We start from the raw sequence: 15,327 nt of genomic DNA on the forward strand, positions 1-15,327 counted from the left end.
GTAGGTCTGGGTCTGGAGGGGATCTGTCTGGGTGGAGACGGTCCAGTCTGGTGGTCAATCTTTTGCCCCAGCGAAGCTCTGCTGGGGACTTTCCGGTAGTTGTGCAAGGCGTGGTGTGTTGGGAGAGAAGAAATTGTGCCAGTCGTTGGTGCCAGTTGCCGGAGATGATCTTGCGCAGGGCCTCCTTGGTTGATTTTACCATCACCTCTGCCAAGCCGTTCGACGATGGGTGAAAGGGAGCCGAGGTGGTGTGCCTAATAGAGTTCGCCGTTGTGAAACTCTGGAATTCGTAGGAGGTAAATTGGGGCCCGTTATCGGAAACTATAACATCAGGGAGGCCGTGCGTGGCGAATAATCCCCTTAAAACTTGTATAGTGGCCGAGGAGGTTGTATTGGCTACCGGCGCCACTTCGAGCCATTTTGAAAAGCTGTCTACGACAATTAGGAATGATTGTCCCTGGAACGGACCTGCATAATCTATATGAATGCGGGACCAAGGTGACTTTGTCGTTTCCCATCTATGTACGGGCGCCTGTGGCTGAGCTGCTCTAACCAGCTGGCAGGAATAGCAGCCAGCTACGTGTGCCTCAATGTGTTTGTCTATACCCGGCCACCACACATAGCTCCTGGCCAGAGCCTTCATTTTGACGGTGCCCGGGTGCCCTTCGTGGAGGCTATCTAGCACCTTAAGCCTGTGTTTGTCAGGGATGATTACTCTGCAGCCCCATAAGAGACATCCCTGATGGGTGGATAATTCCTTTTGTTTTAAGAAGTAAGGTTGGAATTGTGGTTCCTGGGGTGCATATTGCCAACCCGTGGTGACATAGCCTAGGACTCTGCCTAGGATTTTGTCTCCCGCGGTAGCTGCGGAGATATCTTTGACAGTTAAGGGGCATTCTGGCAGTTCTGAGATAGCCAGTATCCTTCCAGCTGGTGCTGGGTCTGGGTCAACAATTGGCTGCGGCAGTCTGCTCAGGCCGTCTGCATGGCCCATGGTTTTCCCTGGCCTGTATTCTAGTTTGTAAGAATAGGCTGATAGAAATGTAGACCATCTCAGGATGCGGGGAGATAATATTTGTGGTGTTAGCCTGTTTACTGTAAAGAGTCCTAATAGGGGCTTATGGTCAGTGTAAATAGTAAATGGTCGACCATACAGGTAATCATGAAATTTTTTTACGCTGGCCACTATAGCTAGAGCCTCTTTATCGATTTGAGCGTAATTCCGCTCAGGTTTTGACAGCGTTCTCGAATAGAACGCTACAGGGGTCTGTATTCCTTCTTTAGTTAAATGGCTTAGGACCGCTCCGATGCCGTACGGGGAGGCATCGCAGGCGAGACATAAGGGCAGCTGATCGTTAAACAGGGCTACCGTTGTGCTGCTGGAGAGTAAGTTTTTTAGGAGGTTAAAACTTTTATCATGCTCAGGGGTCCACGTCCAAGGTTTGCCCTTGTCTAATAACCTATGTAAGGGTTCTGCAATGGAGGCTTTATGCGGTAGGAAGGTGTGGTAAAAGTTGACTAACCCTAAGAAAGCCTGAAGTTCTTGTTTGTTTTTGGGGGTCGGTGCTGTTTTGATAGCTTTAATTTTTGTGTCCGTGGGGTGAATTCCCTTAGCGTCTATTTTAAAACCTAAGAACTCTGTTGAGGGCACCCCGATGGAGCATTTGTCTCTTTTTAATTTGAGACCGGCCTTCCTGAACCTTAGGAGTACCTTAGTTAGTTTGTCCGCCAGGTCATTTTCTGATTCCCCTGCAATTAGGACGTCGTCAAAATATGGGCAGACCCCGGGAATTCCCTTAAGTGTTTTCTCCATGATTTCCTGGAAGATTCCCGGGGCTGCAGAGATGCCGAATTGAAGGCGGTTAATTTTGAATGCTCCCTTGTGGGTGACTATTGTTTGAGCCAAAGCGGTGTCAGGGGTGACAGGCAACTGTAAATACGCCTGCGCCAAGTCTAACTTGGCAAATATGGCGCCTGACTTAATGGCCGCGAGGATGTCTTTGACAGCCGGTACCGGGTAGGCATGTGCGTTTAAAGCGAGGTTGAGGGTCGCTTTATAATCGGCACATAATCTAATTTGGCCGTTTGGTTTAACTGGAGACACTATGGGTGTCTCCCACTCGGCCCCTTCTACCGGTTCGAGGACCCCTAAGTTTGTTAATCTGTCAAGCTCCGCTTCTATTTTTTCCCTCAAGGCGAAGGGAACCCTTCTGGCCTTGATTCTGACAGGCATCACATTTGGGTTCAGTTTAAGTGCTACGGGCGGTCCCGTGTATTTCCCTAGTGAGCTGTCAAAAACGTCCGCGAATTGACAGCAGACGGATTCCAATTTTGACAGCTGAATGGCGTTGACACCTGTCAACGCTATTCCTAGTGCCTCAAACCAGTCTAATCCTAGCAGGCTTATTCTGTTTTCTTGGGTCACCAAAATAGGAAGGGATCCTTTAAATTTTTTGAACTCTACGGGGACGGAAGCTTTTCCCCGGAGTTTAATGGGCGTTTTCTGGAAGTCGGCTAGGCGGAGTTTGGTGGGTCTAAGGGCGGGCCTTTTCCTACTTCGGTTACAAATGTCCCTGTACGTTTGCCATGAAATTAGTGAGACGGAGGACCCAGAGTCCACCTCCATCTCACAGGGAATTCCATGAATCCGGACGTCCACCTTGATTTTGGGCTTAAGAATGCTGTGGACTGTATGTTTCTCCGCCCTCCCCCTTACATTAGACACTGGGGTTCTGGGGCTGTGCCTAGCTCTGAGTGTATATGGGGCCATACCTTCGGCTGTCACCTCCAGGTCGTGCAGGTTTTCCCGGCTCCGGCTGCGGCACACGGCTTTGAGGTGGCCTGTCTTCCCGCACCCGTGGCATTTGGCACTGCGGAACCGGCACGTTGCCCTAGGGTGGCTTCCGCCGCAACTGGCACACTTCGCCCTGTTTGTCGGGAAGTTGGGCCCCCTCTGATTGTTGGCAGGGCCCCCCTTGTAGTTGCGTTGCATCCTCAGTTTCTCGAACCGCCGTTGCACCGCGTCTATATCTGTGGGGCCATCGTCGTCCTCAGACCCGCTGAACCTGCCGTCTTCCTGGTGCACGGACCCCCGTGGTCCGCTGTCCGGTACTCGTCGGTCGTCTCCGTGGCAGTCTTCGTATGCGATGACTTCCCTAGCCACATCGGTCATTGTCATTTCAGGCTTGGCGATCAGCTTCTTCCTCAGCCGTTCGTCCTTGAGCCCTATGACAATCTGGTCCCGGATTCGGTCTTCCAAATCCGGGAACCGGCACCGACGTGCGGCATGTCTGACCCTGGTTATGAAGTCATTTGCTGACTCGTCAGGAAGCTGGAGTTTCCGAGCGAAGTTCACTCTCCAGTAGAGTTCTGACTTGAGGGGCATGAAGTATTTACTCAGCCCCTCAGTGAGGTCTGCATAGGAGATGGTGGCGACCGGCTCCGGGGTGAAGATCCCCACAGCGGCATCATAAACGGCGGGGCCGCTGAGCCAGAGGAGGGCGGCCGCCTTGGCCCGGTCATCCGTGATCTTCTTGACTACCAGGTACCCTTCTACCTGGCCCAGATGCGATTCCCAGCCCTCTGGGTGGCGGGTATCGAATTCTCGAATGTGGCCGTGGTTCGTCATGCTGTCTGTAATTGAGGTGCTGCTGCTTGCGTTGAATGGAAGTTTGACTTCCAGTGACTTCAGCAAGTGACCAGCTCGGCTAAGGGAAAAAATCTCTTCTCCCCTTAGGTAGTGACTTCAGCTAAGCAAGCAGCATCCCACCTTCGTCGCCAGTGCTTTACTCAAGAAGCAGGCGAGACAGCAAGTTAACAGTTTAACTTTTTTATTCGGAACCAGGCAAAGAACAAGGGAACATGACAACTATTTATACTGACAGCTGCCGGCGGATCGACCAATCCCGGGTGAGTCTTCTCCCGCGCCGTGGTCTCCGCCAATCGGGTTCGTTTGGTTTTGACAGCTCGGAGCTGTCATCTGTAGCGCGTGTTGAGCTGTCACTTTTGGCGCTTGCGCGGTTTCGCCCGGCAGCTTTTGACAGCTGTCAAAAGCTGCCGCGGTTTTACCTCAGTTCTGTAACTTCTGTTTAACTAATGTAAATAACAATTAGTAATACACAACAACTATCATCTTAGATATCGTGTACCATACATGAACTGCTGCTTTAGGAAACTTCTTATTACAAAAGGGACTGCTTAGTCTAAAAACCAATTTTGAATTAACAGTATTTAACAGAGGTTTCTTTTTTGTTTTCTTTCTCTTTTCAATGTTCTTCCACCTTCACGTAAGTATAATATGCATCGAGAATCCCAAGGAATAATGGTTGTACCCTATTCATCAGTATATGATAGCTCAGAAAATGGTAGCTTTACTGGGGGGAATAACAGCTTTTCAGAATATTGCCCTGTATATTTAAAATCTAGATTCATTGTACTTAATACACCTATAGAAGTAAGAAATCATTATGATGGAATGTTGTTGTTCTGTCTTTTCCTCCTCCAAGTAAGTTCAACTGCAAAATATATTCATTATGAAATAGGCAGACTTGTGTTTCCACTTATATGTACTCTCTTTTCAGTGTAGCCATGTGAGAAAAAAGGGGTTTATTGGAATCCCACAATAGCATCTCATTTCAATAATTCTGTAGCATTCTGTAAATGATACAGGAGTTTCAGCTCAAATTCAGAGCATTTTCGGGGGCAGTTAAAAGTCCAAAAAAGTATTTAGGCCATCCTGAATCCTAAACCCTTTATTTAAGTACTGAATACAGCCCCACTCACCCCTCCCAAACTTGGGAATGGCTGGGGGCAACATTTAATTAAGAATGAGTATCATAGCTTTAATCATAAAACAAGATAACTGTCCTCCAAACTACTGTATATAAGCTGGGTATATTTCAGTATATATAACTGTTAAATTGGGGAGCGGGGTGTGTTTGTTAGAAGAGCTGCATAGTTGTACGTAAGATATTTCACAAAGAAAAGATGGTCAAAGGGCTACTTACCATTAATATTCCTAGATTTTCCTCACCAACTGCTTTCTACAATGGAAAGAAAGAAAGAAAGAAAGAAAGAAAGAAAGAAAGAAAGAAAGAAAGAAAGAAAGAAAGAAAGAAAGAAAGAAAGAAAGAAAGAAAGAAAGAAAGAAAGAAAGAAAGAAAGAAAGAAGAAAGATAGAAAGAAAGAAAGAAAGAAAGAAAGAAAGAAAGAAAGAAAGAAAGAAAGAAAGAAAGAAAGAAAGAAAGAAAGAAAGAAAGAAGGTATTATCTCTATTCTCACATGAGAACATACTGTATATCACTTCTCCAACCATTTCTGCCATGTCATCTACAAGAAAAATGAATTCCTTCTTCAGATTAGAAAAGATTGGTCCTTTAATAGACATGTCTCTTGGACGAAATCTCTTCTGGGAATATGCAGTAAATGTCTCCATTTCATATGTGAACTGATGCTGGTGAATTCATGCTAATATGTTACCTGCCAATAAACACCCTAACAGGTGCATTGGCACAACATTCCAGACTTCGATATTCAGTTAAATTGTTATACACTGTTTTGTGGTTTACTGAGTTGGGAGAGTACAGATTATTTCAAATGGGTTACCTTATGGAATTCTGGGACTCATGACTCCCATGGGAATGAAATTTGGCAAGGTTGTGGCCTCCACACCTTCCAATTACTTCCCAGAAAACCATAGGTTGTATGGTGCAAAGGAAGAGGGGATGTGCCTATTCCTGCCCTCGTTCCCACCTCCCTCCGGCCTCTGCACCCAATCGGTTGGCAGCAAGGCCTTACAGGCTAGAGGCCATTGGCTGCTTTGGAAACAAGGCTGAAGTTTGAAATATCTTAATGGTGAGATGGAACTGGCTAGGGCAAAGGTCTGCAACCCGCGGCTCCGGAGCCGCATGCGGCTCTTTCAGCCATCTCCTGCGGCTCCCAGTCCTCTGCCATGTGCAGTCCAAAAAAAAAAAAGTGGGACTAAAAAAGTTCAACCAATCAATTCAAATATGCAGGGTAGGTGCATATCTCGCCTTGGCTCCACTCTTCAGTCAAACCCTGTTCTGCACATGCGCGCATGTACGTGCATGCGCACACATTTTTTGTGGCTCCCAGTTTTTCCTTTTGTGAGGAAACCGGTTCCAAGTGGCTCTTTCACTGTTTCAGGTTGCTGACCCCTGGGCTAGGGGTATCCAGCAGTCAACAGATGAGCCTACCTGGAAGAAGGGGGCCCTTGAAACCTGCTGGAAAAGGGGATGCGGGTGCGAGTCTCCTTGTAATCTTTAGCTCCCTTTGTGGTATTTTTCTGGAGTGAAGTTTAATATGTTTTATTTAAAAATGAAAGAGCTAAATTTCTTGGCAGAATCTATGAACTGATGTTTTGTGAGTATGTGTAGAAATAAGAATCCTTAGGTACAGTAGAGTAGAGTAGAGTAGAGTAGAGTAGAGTAGAGTAGAGTAGACTAGACTAGACTAGACTAGACTAGACTAGACTAGACTAGACTAGACTAGACTACAATACAATACAATACAATACAATACAATACAATACAATACAATACAATACAATACAATACAATACAATACAGCTGAAAGGGACCTTGGAGGTCAGTTCTTTTCTTGCAAGATATCTTCCATAATTGTATATCAGTTTCATGTATATTTTTCATTTGAATAGAGCTGGAAGGGACCTTGGAGGTCTTCTAGTCCAGCCCCCCGCTTAAGCAGGAGAACCTATACCATCTCAGACAAGTGACTGTCCAGTCTCTTCTTAAAAACCTCCAGTGATGGAAGGCCTACAATTCCTGGTGGCAAGCTGTTACACTGCTTAATTGTCCTCACTGTCAGGATGTTTCTCCTCAATTCCAGGTTGCTTTTCTCTTTGATCAGTTTCCAACCATTGTTTCTCGTCCTTCCCTCTGGTGCTTTGGTGAACAACCTGCCCCCCTCTTCTTTGTGGCAGCCCCTCAAATACTGGAATACTGCTATCATGTCACCCCTATTTCTTCTTTTCTTTAGACTAGCCAAACCCAAGTCCTGAATGATCAAGGGCTGAGATTGCCCAAGGAAAAGGCATAAAATAAACAAAGAACTACTTACCACAACTTTTTCCATCATGCCTTCACTGCCATTCTACAAGGGAAAAAGAAGGGTATCAGTTTCATTCTCATTTGGAAAACTTAATAGAAGATGATCCTGTTGCAAAATTACCAATGGAGTTACAAGATCTACTAAAATTTCAAAGGCAACAATCATTAAGTAATATCCATGCTCTATTTCTTTACTGTCATAACTGAAGAAGGACGAATTAGAGTTTAATGGAGCTGAAGCACTATTTCAGTGATGGCAAACTTATGACACACGTGTCAAAGGTGACCTGCCACAAAGTTTTGGGAGACCACAATCGAATGAAACTTATTTTCAAAAGCGTGCCTGATTCTTTGCAGGGTTTTTGGAGGCTGTGGTGGTGCCCACACAAGAATGGGGTATGCTTTCACATGGCCTTCAGACCAACCATAAATTACACAAGAGAGTCCTCCAGGGCCTCAAAAAAATCATGCAAGAACAGGGACAGTTTTCCAGTGGTTTTCAGAGGCTGCAGAGGCTGAGGAAGAGCATTATCTAAGCAGGCCTCGTGCATCCTGGAGCTTCCTCAGGAAGCCTTGGGGAAAGGCATGAGGTGGCCTTTGGGGTGGTGACGGTGATGCCAGGCCTCTACTTCAGGCCAGCCTCCGAGTGCCAGTATTTATGGTAGCCCAAATGCATCTGTAGGGAGGGAGGGGAGATTCAGAATTGTTTCTTTTTTGTTCAGGGCAGCGAGGGACATGCCAGCAGAATCAAGGTGGGTATTTTCTAAATTTTTGACAGGCCCAGCCCAAAACGCTTGCCATCCCTGGACTATTTGCTACCACAGAAGTGTTCTTTCCTAATCCAAAGAGAAAAAAAAACCTAAACAAACAGGGGGGGGGGTGGATCCCAATGATGAGGGGGGGGAAATCTCATCATTAAGACTGACTGTTATTCTATTTCATTTTTATTTTAGCTCCTAAATCAAACCTTCCTGGATTTGCCCCTGTTCAGGTCACCAACCAAAGTTATCTGAGATGTTCTGTTGATTCTCCCTCAGCAGCCTTGATTGCATGATAGCTGCCCCACTATCCATCTCTGCTCGCCTTTCGTGCTTTGGCAAAGGGAATTGCATCCCACTAAAACTATTTCTAAGGGACACGGTGGCACAGTGGGTGAAGACGCTGAGCTTGTCAATCAGAAGGTCGGCAGTATGGTGGGTCGAATCCTGAGTGCCGCATAACAGAGTGAGCGCCTGTTACTCGTCCCAGCTTCTGCCAACCTAGCAGTTTGAAAGCACATAAAAATGCAAGTAGAAAAATAGGGACTACTACGGTGGGAAGGTAACAGCGTTCCGTACGCCTTTGGTGTCTAGTCATGCCGGCCACCTGACCATGGAGACATCCTCGGACAAGCGCTGGCTCTTCGGCTTTGAAACGGAGATGAGCACCGACCCCTAGAGTTGGAAATGACTAGCACGCATGTGCGGGGGAACCTTTAACTTTACCTTTTTAAAACTATTTCTGCCTCTTGGGATTCTCAGGCAGACGATGATGATGATGATGATGATGATTATTATTATTATTATTATTATTATTATTATTATTATTATTATTTATTTATTTATTTATTTATTTATTTATTGAATTTCTATACTACCCCACTCCCGAAGGACTCAGGCTGGTGTACAGGGCAATTAAAATACAACATACAAAAGTTAAAAATAAAATTAAATTAATTCAGCCCTAACAAATAAATAGTTAAAAATGAACTCCAAACCCTTAGTCCAGGCCGGCCTGTTCAAATAACCAGATTTTCAGGTCACGGACGAAAGAGCAAAGGTCGGGAGCCATCTGGAGCTCAACAGCCATCCAGATGCCCACTTCATAGACCACCGGTTGAGCAATAATACAATGGAGGAACATTTTGCAGACTATTCTGGACTGGAGGATTAATACCAATATATGCCTCTGGAATTAGATGTGACGGTGAGCTTTTTTTGGAGAAAAGGCAACAAATACATTCTCCCAAAAGGAAAAAAAAAGGACAGCCTGCATGATGTAACTCACTTACATTAGTCTCTGTACCGTCATCATCCTGACCAAAAAAGAGAAAGAAAACTTCATTATTCTTGCATTTCAGATATGCAGTTTATGATTACTGTTTTTTTTTCTTGAGCCATTTGCCCATTTGCAAAATGGAGAGAATTACACCATCAAAATAAGGAAGAGAAACAAAACACCTAGGTGATTTTATGCCTAATGGAGGACTATACCTTACTCTTACGGCTTACTTAATTGCAAACCATAAGGAAACAAAATCCATACAATGGCAGACAGATTTCTAGTGCTGATCATCATTTTGTTTCTTTTCTAATCTTGATTCTTAATCCAAATATTCCAGCAGTTGCTCCAGCCTGGACTCCAACACCTAATATGTTCTTCTTATTCTCCTTCAGCACCCTTGGCTGGAGAATAGCTACCCCATCATATCTCTCTGTTCTCCTCTCCTGATTTGGCCAAGGGAACTGTGTCCCACAACATGTATTTCTGCCTCTCAGAATTCTCAGGCAGATATTATCTTCATGGTTCCCCTATGTTTATCAACATAGGGGAAAAAACATCAGGATATCTAGCATGATGTAACTTACCGTAGAATCTGCATCAGCATTATCCTTGTTATCCTGAAAAGAAAACAAGAAAATTTCCTTATTATTCCATCTCAGGTATGCATTTTCAGATTACTAGTTTTCTTGTAGTCATTTGCCCATTTACAAAACAAATTCCACCATTAGCATGATGAGAAGAAGGAAGAGGATGCAATAAATTTCACGTAGCGTAGATATGCCCATTTTAGAAACTTCGTTTTTTGTTTTTTGTTTTTTGCTAAAAAGGAAAATGCGATAGAAGGAATATATGTGATTTATTTGCTGGCTCTCTCTTTCAGACAGATATCTTGGGCAACTTCAAGTTTCCCTTCTTTCTTCTTAAAATATGCCTGCCAAAGAAAATCTTTCTGATGCAAAAATCTTGTAAATATTGCATCAAAAGGAATGTTGTATGAATATAAATCAGACTGTGTGCTCTTTGCAGAGGAAATGGAGCATAGGGTTAAAGCCGCAACTGGCGCACCAGGCAAACCTGGGCAAAAGCCCCCCTGGTCACAGCTCCTATATGATCTTCCAAACTGAGCCGTGAATCCAGGAGGATGCCCAGGTTGCGAGCCCTATCAACAGGGGGTAACACCTCACCCCCCAGAGTTAGCGATTGAGAAAGCTGGTTCTCCTGAGATGCCGGTTCCCCTAGGTTTATCAAAATTACATAAAGCAATATATTACAGATTATTCTGGACTGGATAAATTACACTGACTCTTTTCTCTGAATCTAAGTCAGACTGTGTGCTCTTTGCAGAGGAAATGGAGCATATACATTCTTCCAGGGGGAAAAAACATCAGGATATCTAGCATGATGTAACTTACCGTAGAATCTGCATCAGCATTATCCTTGTTATCCTGAAAAGAAAACAAGAAAATTTCCTTATTATTCCATCTCAGGTATGCAGTTTCAGATTACTATTTTTCTTGTAGCCACTTGCCCATTTACAAAACAAATTCCACCATTAGCATCATGAGAAGAAGGAAGAGCTTGCAATAAATTTCACGTAGCACAGATATGCACATTTTAGAAACTTCGTAATTTTTTTTTTGCTAAAAGAAAATGCGATAGAAGGAATATATGTGATTTATTTTCTGGCTCTCTCTTTCAGACAGATATCTTGGGCAACTTCAAGTTGCCTCTCGGGATTCACAGGCAGATGCCCACTTCACAGACCACCGGTTGAGCAATAATACAATGGAGGAACTTTTTGCAGACTATTCTGGACTGGAGGATTAATACCAATTTATGCCTCTGGAACTAGATGTGACGGTGAGCTTTTTTTGGAGAAAAGGCAACAAATACATTCTCCCAAAGGGGGGGGGGAAGGACAGCCTGCATGATGTAACTCACTTACATTAGTCTCTGTACCGTCATTATCCTGACCAAAAAAGAGAAAGAAAACTTCATTATTCTTGCATTTCAGATATGCAGTTTATGATTACGGGGTTTTTTTTTCTTGAGCCATTTGCCCATTTGCAAAATGGAGAGAATTACACCATCAAAATAAGGAAGAGAAACAAAACACCTAGGTGATTTTATGCCTATTGGAGGACTATACCTTACTCTTACAGCTTACTTAATTGCAAACCATAAGGAAACAAAATCCATACAATGGCAGACAGATTTCTAGTGCTGATCATGATTTTGTTTCTTTTTAAATCTTGATTCTTAATCCAAATATTCCAGCAGTTGCTCCAGCCTAGACTCCAACATCTGATATGTTCTGCTTATTCTCCTTCAGCACCCTTGGCTGGAGAATAGCTACCCCATCCTATGTCTCTGTTCTCCTCTCCTGATTTGGCCAAGGGAACTGTGTCCCACAACATGTATTTCTGCCTCTCAGAATTCTCAGGCACATATTATCTTCATGGTTCCCCTAGGTTTATCAACATTACATAAAGGAATATATTACAGATTATTCTGGACTGGATAAATTACACTGACTCTTTTCTCTGAATCTAGATCAGACTGTGTGCACTTTGCAGAGGAAATGGAGCATATACATTCTTCCAGGAGGGAAAAACATCAGGATATCTAGCATGATGTAACTTACCGTAGAATCTACATCAGCATTATCCTTTTTATCCTAAAAAGAAAACAAGAAAATTTCCTTATTATTCCATCTCAGGTATAGAGTTTCAGATTACTAGTTTTCTTGTAGTCATTTGCCCATTTACAAAACAAATTCCACCATTAGCTTGATGAGAAGAAGGAAGAGGATGCAATAAATTTCACGTAGCACAGATATGTTGATTTTAGAAACTTTGTAATATTTTTTTGCTAAAAGAAAATGCGATAGAAGGAATATATGTGATTTATTTGCTGGCTCTCTCTTTCAGACAGATATCTTGGGCAACTTCAAGTTTCCCTTCTTTCTTCTTAAAATTTCTGCCTCTCGGGATTCTCAGGCAGATGCCCACTTCACAGACCACCGGTTGAGCAATAACATCATACAGGAACTTTTTGCAGACTATTCTGGACTGGAGGATTAATACCAATTTATGCCTCTGGAACTGGATGTGATGGTGAGCTTTTTTTGGAGAAAAGGCAACATATACATTCTCCCAAAGGGGGGGGGGGAAGGACAGCCTGCATGATGTAACTCACTTACATTAGTCTCTGTACCGTCATCATCCTGACCAAAAAAGAGAAAGAAAACTTCATTACTCTTCCATTTCACATATGCAGTTTATGATTACTGGGTTTTTTTCTTGTGCCATTTGCCCATTTGCAAAATGGAGAGAATTACACCATCAAAATAAGGAAGAGAAACAAAACACCTAGGTGATTTTATGCCTAATGGAGGACTATACCTTACCCTTACAGCTTACTTAATTGCAAACCATAAAGGAAATAAAATCCATACAATGGCAGACAGATTTCTAGCGCTAATCATCATTTTGTTTCTCTTCTAATCTTGATTCTTAATCCAAATATTCCAGCACTTGCTCCAGCCTGGACTCCAACACCTAATATGTTCTGCTTATTCTCCTTCAGCACCCTTGGCTGGAGAATAGCTACCCCATCATATCTCTCTGTTCTCCTCTCCTGATTTGGCAAAGGGAACTGTGTCCCACAACATGTATTTCTGTATCTCAGAACTCTCAGGCAGATATTATCTTCATGGTTCCCTAATGTTTATCAACATGACATAAAGGAATATATTACAGATTATTCTGGACTAGATAAATTACACTGACTCTTTTCTCTGAATATAAATCAGACTGTGTGCTCTTTGCAGAGGAAATGGAGCATAGGGTTAGGGCCGCAACTGGCGCACCAGGCAAACCTGGGCAAAAGCCCCCCTGGTCACGGCTCCTATATGATCTTCCAAACTGAGCCGTGAATCCAGGAGGATGCCCAGGTTGCGAGCCCTATCAACGGGGGGGGTAACACCTCATCCCCCAGAGTTAGAGATGGACAAAGCTGGTTCTCCTGAGATGCCAGTTCCCCTAGGTTTATCAACATTACATAAAGGAATTTATTGCAGATTATTCTGGACTGGATAAATTACACTGACTCTTTTCTCTGAATCTAAATCCGACTGTGTGCTCTTTGCAGAGGAAATGCAGCATATACATTCTTCCAAGGGGGAAAAGCATCATGATATCTAGCATGATGTAACTTACCGTAGAATCTGCATCAGCATTATCCTTGTTATCCTGAAAAGAAAACAAGAAAATTTCCTTATTATTCCATCTCAGGTATGCAGTTTCAGATTACTATTTTTCTTGTAGTCATTTGCCCATTTACAAAACAAATTCCACCATTAGCTTGATGAGAAGAAAGAAGAGGATGCAATAAATTTCACGTAGTGTAGATATGCCCATTTTAGAAACTTCGTATTTTATTTTATTTTTTTTTGCTAAAAAGGAAAATGCGATAGAAGGAATATATGTGATTTATTTTCTGGCTCTCTCTTTCAGACAGATATCTTGGGCAACTTCAAGTTTCCCTTCTTTCTTCTTAAAATATGCCTGCCACAGAAAATCTTTCTGATGCAAAAATCTTGTAAATATTGGATCAAAAGGAATGTTGTATGCCTGTAACTTGGTATGCCTTCATTCAGATGTGTCCTGGCCTAAAAATGCAGAAGACATTTAATACTGATATGCCCCTTGTGAAACAATGTTCATCAGAACAGATATTTCTATCTGTGCTTCAATCCAGTGAGATGGATAAACACCTCAGGAACCTGACACTGACTTGGATTTGGGTCAGGCACTGAAACTATGACTAGTTAGGCAATCCCTAGTGCCCATGATCCAGCAAAGGGGTTATCCAAGTCTTCTTCACCTCATTCCTTCTCCTTTTTCCTGTTTTCTCCAATATGGATTTTTCATCTCCTTTGACCAACATCTACATGCATTTACAAATTGTTATAGATCATCTTTAATTTAGACTCCAGCTAGAATTTAAGAGACGTAGTCCTTAAGCAAGCCATCACATTACCAGACCAATTTTATGACCGTTTTATTGCAGTTATTAAATGAAGCTTCCCCCATTGGCTTTGCTTCTCAAAAGATAGCTGGGAAGTTTGCAAATCATGATTATATGACCTCACGATGCTGCAACCGTCGTAAGTACGAAATGGTTGCCAAGTACCCAAACTGAATCAGATGACCACGGATATGGTGCGGTGACTGTAACTTTCAGAATGGATGGTAGGTCATTCTTTAAACCATTGTTGTAGCTTCTAATCGTTGTTATACAAATGATCATAAATGGAGGATTTTCTATATGCATGGGTCAAACATATGTCAAGACATCGTAGGTAGTTGAAATATTCCTCTCCTTCTTTAACTTAAGATTTCTCTTTTCTGTTGAAGATCGGCATCTTATTAGCCAGAAGTCAATGAAATCAATTTTTATTCATGTCAAACTCTTCCTATGCCTTGCATAGTTAAAATTTCTTTTCAATTAGAGAAATTTTCAGCCTTCTGTATTGGTCCAACTCAGCAGGTCCAACAAGAGGTTATCTCTTATTCTCATGCTTATGTGAATGCTGAGAAAGGTAATAGGATACCAACCTGAATTCAGAACTTCTGACACTTGAATTCCTGATGATTAAAACACTAAGTACTCAAAGCTCTCTGCCCAATTTTTTAATCCCTTCATGAAGAAATATGTCAATTAAAACATGGGGACAAGCTCCACAAAATGCTTACTCACTTCATCTGCAGAACCCCAGCCAAAAGGCTATTGCAAGCCACAAAAATTAGCCTTACCGTTTGTGTAGAAAGTGTAAAAGTCAACACAAAGATTAAAAGGAGACGCATGTTGCTCATCAACTCTCCTGCTCCTTGCTGCTCTTCTAAGTGACCTTATTCAGCTCCACTGCCATGTTTTAATATCTTAATCTGCAAGCTTCATTGCACAAACCCAATACCTCTATTGTTGCATGATTTACAAGGAAGTATGGAGCTTCCATTGCATCATGCACTTATTCCATCATCCATGTTCAAATCGAAGCTAAAAGGCAGAAGTTGTCTCTCTGCCCACAGTAAAGTTCTAACATAATGGAAGAAGTACTCAAACCCTTTTTCTAAGAAGTATCTGAGATGAGCTGCATAGATCCAGATAATCCACTTAAATGGCAGCATCG

General features: G+C 42.9%; 1 protein-coding gene across 26 annotated transcripts in view; it reads right to left on the reverse strand.

Annotated features, from left to right (window-relative positions):
* The window catches only part of LOC308672053 (uncharacterized protein), a 43,343-nt gene extending 28,249 nt beyond the window's left edge, over positions 1-15,094 (reverse strand). For 19 of the 26 annotated variants that reach the window (XM_081334620.1, XM_081334622.1, XM_081334611.1 and 16 more), the window contains exons 1-10: positions 14,951-15,016; positions 13,352-13,384; positions 12,334-12,357; positions 11,776-11,808; positions 11,077-11,133; positions 10,544-10,576; positions 9,716-9,748; positions 9,139-9,162; positions 7,099-7,131; positions 5,007-5,042 (exon numbers count right to left, since the gene is read on the reverse strand). In XM_081334620.1, the coding sequence (XP_081190746.1) occupies positions 5,007-5,042; positions 7,099-7,131; positions 9,139-9,162; positions 9,716-9,748; positions 10,544-10,576; positions 11,077-11,133; positions 11,776-11,808; positions 12,334-12,357; positions 13,352-13,384; positions 14,951-15,010 (366 nt within the window). In that variant the 5' untranslated portion in view covers positions 15,011-15,016. Of the gene's footprint in view, positions 1-5,006; positions 5,043-7,098; positions 7,132-9,138; positions 9,196-9,715; positions 9,749-10,543; positions 10,577-11,076; positions 11,134-11,775; positions 11,809-12,333; positions 12,358-13,351; positions 13,385-14,950 lie in introns of all 26 variants that reach the window. The other 7 variants (XM_081334625.1, XM_081334624.1, XM_081334607.1 and 4 more) reach the window with 7 other exon arrangements.
* Between the last annotated feature and the right edge of the window lie 233 nt (positions 15,095-15,327).

The sequence above is a fragment of the Vipera berus genome (genome assembly GCF_964194415.1).
Source record: "Vipera berus genome assembly, chromosome: 9".
NCBI lineage: Eukaryota > Metazoa > Chordata > Lepidosauria > Squamata > Viperidae > Vipera > Vipera berus.